We start from the raw sequence: 9,284 nt of genomic DNA on the forward strand, positions 1-9,284 counted from the left end.
GTTGGGCCCGATAGATCTATCTTTAGAGTTCGCGTCAATTAGGGTGTCTGTTCCCTAATTCTTAGATTACCAGACTATATAAAAAGGGGCATATTCAATTTAATAATCCAACCATAGAATGTAGTTTCATTTACTCGTGTCTATTCCGTAAAACAGTTATCAAAATAGCGCATGTATTCTCAGTCCCAAAAATATATATTGCGAAAGCATTTAAAAAGGGAATAATGAAACTCACCATACGATATTTTGCAGTAAAAATATGCATACGACGTCATTGAACAAGTGTAAGGTTGGCCTCGGACTCACGAACCTTGAATGGAAAAGGCTTAATAAAATAAACTGCCCTGGCCCGGGATCGAACCCGCGACCTCCCGCTAACCCATTAACGCCTTTAACCCTTTTCTCTGTTCCTTCTCTTCTAGTTTTTTTCGTATTTTTAAAATATATCTACCCATTCGTTATGTCTGTTCTACTCCTCCTTCTACAACTCAATCCGCAAATCATTTTGCTCGTTACTATCTTATCGTCATCATTCGTTTTCCATGATCATCATCATACTCATAATCCTAATCTTAATCATAATACGATCCTAATTCCTAATCTTTCATTTTATAAGTCATCATTATATTGTGAGTTTCATTACCATTACATAATCTGTAATGTTATCATTCTCATTAACCCGTCTCCTCTTCTTCATCAATATCGTTCAATAATAATCATCATCATAATCCCATCGTATACATACCATCATCTAGTATATTATACTAATTGGGTCATCATGATCATCACGACTTGCCATCGTCATCATCATCTTTATGTAACTTCATCATGTTACATGCATCATACTCATGATCAAACTATTATCAAAATCATTATCAAATGCGTATAAACAAAAGTACCAGTTAAGATCGTGAGTATTAACTGCCTTTATTACATTCGGCCCACAGCAGATTAGAAAAAGGATTACGGCCCAAATTAACACAGCCCATCTAACAACCCTATGGCCCAACAACAATATATATGCAACTTAACCCTCGGCCCTACAGTCCCGATTCAGTTTGGAATTAAAATATGGAAGTTTGCTTCACACTGAATATTGGATTTTGGTATCCAAAGTATGTCCCTATCTTGTACCCCACATCCACAAGATTTTATCTTGGATTCTTTTTATAATGCGTTTTATATATTCCTCAATTCATTTAAATTGACAAGCTATTAAACTGTATTCGATCGTCATCATTAGTTCTTACCTTTGCCATCTTCTCGTAACCATTATCATCATTATCATAATTACATTCATAGTTATTTTACTGTATATGCTCATCATTTTATGTACCTCACTAATATCATCGTGACTTCTCCTATCACCACTAACATTTTTAAACAACATCATTCATCATCCTTATATCTCTCTGACTCGTCATCCCCTTCAGACCATCATGTATCATCATCCTTATACATGAATCGTTATCAATGTCCTAAACAAAATCTAGTAACAGATACGAATTGCACAAGTATTATCATATCACCACGTATATCACCTGTTATATTCATCAACAACTTCAAACAGGCTCGATCACCTCCATATTCTATCCATCATCAGGCCCACTTAGAGCATAAAGGGCCCAACAAGTAATTAAATCGACTTATATTGATTCCTGTCAATGTCTCGCTGTAACACACCAACTAATCTTATGAATTCCTTTCCATATATAATATATAATTCGTATAACTTCAAAAACACTTTGCCTGCCACTTTCTCAAACAAATGACAAAAGTGTCTTTCTTTTATTTGTTAAACCGAACTAGAAAGGGAAAGAAAAAAAAAACGCTGCAGGTACACAATTATTGAAACAGATTATAGCAGCTACAGGTAGGCTGTTTTGGGAGCGTTTTGGTGGTGAAACAGAAACAAAGCTGTCGTGTAACAGCAGTCTGTTCAGTAGTAATCGAACAGTTGCATTAGCGATATATTTGAGTAGGGTTTCGTGGGTTATGGGTTGTGTAATATCTTGTAGAAAGAAGCACGAATGGGTGGTGGTTCGGGTTTCGTTGATCAAAGGTAGTGTTGATCTAAAGTTGGTTTAAGCATGGTGGTTTACAAAGACATCAATTAGAGTCATGAACAAAAAAAAAAAAAAAAAATATATATATATATATATATATATATATATATATAAATATATATATATATAAAGAGGTGGTGTTGGAGTTGTGGTCTTTGAGGTGGTTTCCTGGTGGTGTCGTGTGGTTTGATTTTCAAATAAACAGAAAGAACAAAAATGATGTGGGTTTGATGAACGCAATAGTGACGGGTGTGGTTTATGTTGGTTTTCTCGATGGTTACTAACGGACAGTAGCATCAATAAAAGAGACGAACATGAATAGTCTATGATGATGATGTTAGATAGTGGTATTCAAGCAAGAAGGATATTTGTGTTTGATGGTGAAGGATGGTTGTGGCATGTGGTTGAACTATGGGTTGATCAATGGTTGCCGTAGGGTCTCAAGGTGAGAGTTTTAAGGGTGGCCAAGGGTGGTGGGATAAGATGGTGATAGTCATGATTTGAAGTGGGTTGTGATGTCTATCAAAGAAAGGAGTGATTGAAGATAACACATATGATTTACTCATGCAGTTTACGTTCTATATATATATATATATATATATATATATATATATATATATATATATATATATATATAATAGTACTTGTGAATGGAATGCTTACAATCAAACACAGTAAGGCTAGTGGATATAAATTCAAAATGACAACAGTTAGCCGCCTCTGTTTTGTTCATATCTACCGACGGTTCTATTAAGCATAGTAATTCGTACTCCGTTGTTAATCAGTGGTGGATAAAAGTCTTCAGAAAAATTCCAAATTTTTAGATTAAGTTTCTTTAATTATTTCAGTCATTTTGGTATAAAATTCGGTCATTAACTATTAAATAAAAATTACATTAATTATTCACTCCCATCCCCCAAGTAAAATATAAAAAGTTTTAAAATTTGACAACAACTTCTAAATATATTATTAATAAGCCTAAAATTTATAAAACTCATTTTCGGATCACCGTTTATTTTAAAATCATATAAGTTCGAATTAAACTTCTCTAATATCAATCGGAACATCAAACGAGTAATACAATCATTTAATATTTATTTTTAATATACATTTATGTATATATAGATATGTTTTAAATAATAATTATTATATATTGTTTTATTTTATATAGTTAATTATAATATATTTCAAATTATTATTTATATATATATATGTAAATATATGCGTATCTATTTACAAGTAATTGTTCGTGAATCGTCGAGAGTATTCGAAGGTCAATTGAATATATGAACATCGTTCCAAAAATTTTGAGACCCAACATTACAGACTTTGCTTATCGTGTCGGAAACATATAAAGATTAAGTTCAAATTTGATCGGAAATTTCCGGGTCATCAAAGTCAATTTAACGGAAGTTTTAAGTTTAGTTATAAGAATTGTGGGTCCAGTGGTTTTTTATTGTTGGACTTGATGCTTTATTGCTTGTACGTTGTATATTAAGAGGTGTATTGTTTTAGCCATTATAGGGAGTGTTTAATTATGAGTTAGTTATAGGATATTAGTGTTGATGTGACGTTGATGTGGAAGGTTAAGACGATGAATAGTTTAGTTACGATAGGGAGTGACCTTAATATACAACGTACAAGCAATAAAGTATCAAGTCCAACAATAAAAAGTCACTGGAACCCACAATTCCTATAACTAACCTAAACACTTCCATCAAATTCATGGTGAGTGCAGGTAACTAACGCGGGTAACTAAGCCGTGTCTATGGTTCATTACGAATAATTACAGATAATGAGCGGGTAATGACGGATAATGGAACCATAGGGAGGGAGTGGTCTTATGTGCCTAGGTTTTAAGAAGCTTCTAGATAGATCTATTCGAGATATAACGGAGTATATAATATGTTGAAACTTCAAAGTCTAATTAAACTTTAATTCGGAGCCAATTATTTTTTTATTTTTTTTTTCCGGTGCCAATTTGCAAGGGTTTAAGTTAATAATTGTCATGTTTATTATTTTATTATATATTTTAAAAATATTTTAAATTAATTATTCACTTTTATAAATATGTAATTTCTTTTGTAATAAATGTAACACAAAATGATAGGTAACGCAATTCAGCCGATTACAGGTCATGTCACCTAAAGGTTTTACTCGGTGGTTGTCGTTAGGGAGGTAAGACTAAAAAGTTTAAAAAAATACATGTAATAGTCATATTTTCTAAAACCTTGTGTACAAAGAAATGGAAAAATATAAGATGCAAGACTGCAAAGTTGACAAAAATACACGTAACAGTCAATTTCTTAAATTGTATGTTTTTTTTTCCTGACATAATAGATTTAGAATAGAGAGAGTAGTACTAAGTACAATATTTATATTTATATTTATATATCCACTAGTCTCTAATAATGATGTACATACAATATAGAATAATGGAGTTTTTGTCTATAATTTAATTTAGATGGAAAAACTTCAAAGCTATGCCTTCTGTCTCATATGTCAGTCTGAGTCCGAATTGAATTTTTAACGAGCTGAACTTGAATATTTCGCGAATAGCCAGCATAATTTTGTGTCACATACAAATAAATTTCTTGGCTCTGCCCCTTTTAACAACTATAGTACGGAGTACTATCTAACAACAATTTCAAGAAGGAACATTACAAATATCCACCATGGTTCGCAAGCAAAACCGATTGTAGACTTCAACGATCAACACTACTTGTTAAAAGAGTAAAAGGCAACCAGATTTACACATATTCAAATGTATACAGTGGTGAATGAGCATTTGACCTAACAAATGAAATCAAATAAAAATCCGAAAAACGTGTTTACAACACTTGTACACAAGATTTTCTACTGAATCAATTTTCTACTCAGTACAATATTACACCAAGAAATACATCAAATGTATAAAGAAACAAGTTTAAGTCAGAGCCGAAGGTACCCTCCTCGCTCATCGGGAACTGTTCTTTTCAGGAAGGATCTACGGTTTAAAGACCAGCTTCGTTTTAACGCTCTTTGTCTTTTCCAAGCAGTTATTCGACTATAAAGAAATGGAAACAAGAAGCATAAGAGCACGAGACCTAACGTTGCCAGACAAACCAACATCACGTTTCTGAAACCGTCTACTAGCGCTGGATCCCGTTGTCCCGTCCAAGGAACGCCTCCCACGTTCATCCCAAACACTGCAATATAAATACACATCGATGACATAATAAAATTAAAAGAAATTAAAGCATAGTATCAAGAACAAATTATTAATCTAATTTTTTATAAATAGTTATTGAGTTAAATGTGATTACAAATTGAAAGTAGTGTTTATAGAAAAGTACAAGTGTTTATATTATATATTTGGCAGATTTCAACCCGTGGAACTCTATGCGACCTGTTTCCCTTGAACGGGTCGATAGTTGCTAATGAATGCATAAAAGTGCATAACCCACTTCAAGGTACTGTCAACCCATTAAACTCAAAAGTCAAAGGCAGTCTATGTGACTGCATAACTCTCAACACAAAGTTCAACCCAAACCAAGCATTCATATGCAAATGGGTCGAAATTGACAACTCTAAATAGTCATAGGATCGATAGCTAAACAACGGGAGTAGGGTTGCGGAACTCGGAATTACAAGGCAAGTACTCGGTATTTGCAACTTATGGAGTAATCGGCAATTACTTGGTCAAACTCGGTCAAAACTTGGCCAAAACTCGTAATTACTCGGAAAATCGGTCAAAACTCAGGATTAGTCGGTAAATCAGTCGAAACTCAGTCAGAATCGGTAAAAATCAAACTTGGTCAACATCCGACGAGTTGCCGAGTACTCCCTATAAAGTCCTGACCGAGTACCCCGAGTAGCGATTTTTGCAACCTTGAATGGAGTTTGACGTTTGAGGTCAGATATATCTCTCTCTAATTCAATTTATTTTATATAATATATAATTAGATACTATATATTTTATAAAACATTTCCTACCAACTGCATGAATAATAGGTTTGAGTTAACAAGAATATTAAATAATTAATTTAGAAGCTTAATACAATTCTCACTATCATTAAAGTTCAAAATGAGTTCATTTGACCTCAAAAGTCAAAGTCTGACCTTGATACTAAACGGAGGCATAAATAGAAGATTACAAGTGGAGAATCTAACCTCCTGTGATGATGGATAAAGGGAGAAATATGATGGATAAAAATGATAGATAGTAGAGCTTGCGATTGATTTGCTCGGCCTGCCAGCTGTCAAGACCCGCCTGAACAGCAGTGACTCGATTCGAGATAAAACCGACGTTATCCTTTAATCTTCTAAGTCTACCTATCAACTCTTCTAGTGAATTTATGTCTTCACTTGCAAACCATTCTTTTGATGCACATTTTTCTTTCACTCGTGGAAACACTTGTTCACCATGAGTAATCACCTGCATTCATGAAACCATAACATACTCAGAAACATAATTATTTAATTTTAATAAATAATAAAAACAATGACTAATTGTGAATAATTGGGTAATCAATTTATAAATGTATATCCAAACAGCCACTTAAAGCAACTACACAAGCTTAAAGATTCACAATAAATTAGGGAACTCTTGGGCGTTCAGAATATTATATACTTGTATGAAGCAAATTCTACTATAAAAGAAATAAAAGATAAAAGATGGGTGCAAAAATTACCTGCAAGAGGCGTTGCAAGTCTAAATGCATTTTAGGGAATCTTCTATCATCCAGCAATTGTTTCTTCAATGAAAAACCACCTGGTATTTGAAATTCGTGAAATCAAGTTAGATCGACATAAACAAACTACAATTAACAATAGTTTTCGCAAAAAGATCGTCTTTTTTTGTTCATGAACCCATAACATTCTCGTCGAAATGGACCTGGCACATGTTTATCCCAATATAAGAACAAAAAGTACCAAAATAATAAAGCCATAAAGGGATGCAAATGAGATTAATGAAAGTTGAATGAACCTAGTGATGTCAAAATAGTAATGATAGAAGGAAGTTTGGTCAAATAATAAGAAGAAGAAGAAGAAGAAGAACGCATAACAATGAAACGTTTGAAACAAATCAGGATTTCAAAAGGCTTAGAAGAAAGAAATCATGTGAAATAGAGGTTGGATGTACGTTTGTGATATGAAGTCGCAAAATTTAACCAAGTGGGATCGTAGTAGTGATTATGATTTTCTGATTATCTAAAGTAAAACTACTCATATTCGTAAAAGCGAGTATTAAATAGCTTAAGAACATTAATAATTATAATGTAATTAAATGTCTGAAAAAGTACAAGTCCCTAGCTTCAATCATACTTAAGTATCAAATCTTTATCTTTCGACTGCAATGATCCATTATAAATTATAAACACACATTTAAACAAGCCTAATTAATACCTAATGTATTTTCCTCTGCTCTTCAAATATTTCCACTTTTTAAGGATTTATATACTAAAAGTTAACCTCTAAACCTAAACAAATCTAACAATTTCAAGAAGATTCAGTATTGGTAAGACTCTAACTTTCATACCTTGAAGAAACAATTATGTTTACATTAATGAGATAACAATAAACAAGTATCAAATAATTTAAGCTCATTATAGCAACAGAAAAGCTTTACCTTTATCCATATCAACTTCTACAGAGTCGAGCTCGATCTCAAGTTTAGTAACAACATCCTCAAGATGATCCACATGTGTATCAACAATATGCACAACCAAATTAGAAACCGATTTCGGAACCGGATTATCCGCCTCTTCAGAATGATTCATCGTCAATAAAAAATCAAGAACATGTTCCTTAATCACAATCCCATCGTTTCCCCGGGTCCCACTATGTTTAGCACTCGGGCTCTCAACACTCGGTATCTCCGAAAGCAAAGACTGACCCATAGGCGAAAACCCTAACCGTGGGACCCGACCCAACGAAACCGTAATAACAGAATTCTCAGTAACCCTAGCGGCTAACCGAAACGTAAACTTGCTTGAAGGTGGTCCGGGTGAGTTAACCCTAAACACAAGTGCTCCATCAACATGCCCACAATAGGGTCCGTTGCTAATTAACGAAAGAATGTCTTGAAGTTTCAATGGTGGACAGAGAACATCGATTAAGTATTGAGCGGATTGCGAAAGCTTTTGGTTTCCTTTCGGGATTTCGACATGATACCAACAAAATTCTTTATCTTTACCATTACCCTCTACTAAATCCCATTCCTTATTGTAGTAATCACCTAACCCATCAAAGATATAAGCTTTTAACCTAACTAAGCCCGGATAACGTGTTCGAAATGGGCGAACCTCATCGACATGAACACGAGATCGTGACAATGATGAAGATGATGATTCTCCCTCCATTTCATCTCCATCATTATCTATGCTTAATTTCCCCTTACCCATTTCAATAAATCTAAGCTACAATCTAGCTGAAGTTTAAGATAATGAGAATCCAGTTAACAAATGCATAAAATTGGGGGAAATAGTTTATATCCTAAATGCCAATAACCTTGATCAATCCCAAATCCAGCTAGGGTCAAACAAATTAGACCTTAACAATCAATAATCGTGATTAGTAAATATGACCCACCAATAAATTGGCAATTTTAAGATGGGGCATACATTTGTTGATTGAATCCTGGTAAAAAAAAAAAAAAAAAAAAATGAAATTTGATTAGTGTTGAATAAAGGGTGCGTTCTAATTACAGACAAATTAATTGATCAAAAACAGAAACTCCGTCAAGAAAAATGATACCTTTTAGAAGAGGTTGACTTGTTTCTATTTCTATCTGTGTGATTTCAAGAATACAAGTATGTTTGAAAATTCGTGTAGTGATTGTGGACAAAAAAATAGAAAAGAGATGAAGATTTGATAATTTATGATTGTACATTATCTGGAAATCTGAAGTCAAATGCTTTTACCAAATATAGAGCAGTTTCCGGGAAGTTGCTACACCTATATTTGAATTTTAAAATGTGATCATGAAGTTTGCATTCAAGATAGGTGTTATCTAAAATCTAAAATATCTTTGATTAGGTTGTATTATACGAGTATTATGCTGTATTTCAATTTCAATATATATATATATGTCCGTTATAGTTTACTACTTTTGATTAGGTTGTAGTATCAGAACCTACCCTAAAATACTAAACCAAATATTATGAAAAAATAGATTTAAAAAAATCTAGAACTGGATCAGATCCGATCCAGTTACAACCGGATCCAGGTAGCTGT

The 9,284-nt window shown here is 33.3% G+C and overlaps 1 protein-coding gene across 1 annotated transcript; it reads right to left on the reverse strand.

The window, feature by feature from the left end:
* Positions 1-4,783: 4,783 nt before the first annotated feature.
* LOC139872175 (uncharacterized) lies at positions 4,784-8,495 on the reverse strand. Its single transcript, XM_071860010.1, has 4 exons — positions 7,678-8,495; positions 6,740-6,819; positions 6,219-6,483; positions 4,784-5,254 (listed from the first exon to the last, which is right to left on the reverse strand). Exons 1-4 carry the CDS (start codon positions 8,450-8,452, stop codon positions 4,998-5,000), a joined length of 1,377 nt encoding a protein of 458 aa, XP_071716111.1. The 5' UTR covers positions 8,453-8,495; the 3' UTR covers positions 4,784-4,997.
* Positions 8,496-9,284: the final 789 nt, after the last annotated feature.

Source organism: Rutidosis leptorrhynchoides, chromosome 10 (assembly GCF_046630445.1).
Source record: "Rutidosis leptorrhynchoides isolate AG116_Rl617_1_P2 chromosome 10, CSIRO_AGI_Rlap_v1, whole genome shotgun sequence".
NCBI classification, from domain to species: Eukaryota; Viridiplantae; Streptophyta; class Magnoliopsida; order Asterales; family Asteraceae; genus Rutidosis; species Rutidosis leptorrhynchoides.

Excerpts from the sequence above, each read along its gene's own strand:
- LOC139872175 (XM_071860010.1), bottom strand. The coding sequence starts at position 8,452 with ATGGGTAAGGGGAAATTAAGCATAGATAATGATGGAGATGAAATGGAG. Across the intron at positions 6,484-6,739 it reads ACTTGCAACGCCTCTTGCAG|GTGATTACTCATGGTGAACA; the intron begins GTAATTTTTGCA and ends TCATGAATGCAG. Across the intron at positions 5,255-6,218 it reads TTTATCCATCATCACAGGAG|TGTTTGGGATGAACGTGGGA; the intron begins GTTAGATTCTCC and ends TTTATATTGCAG.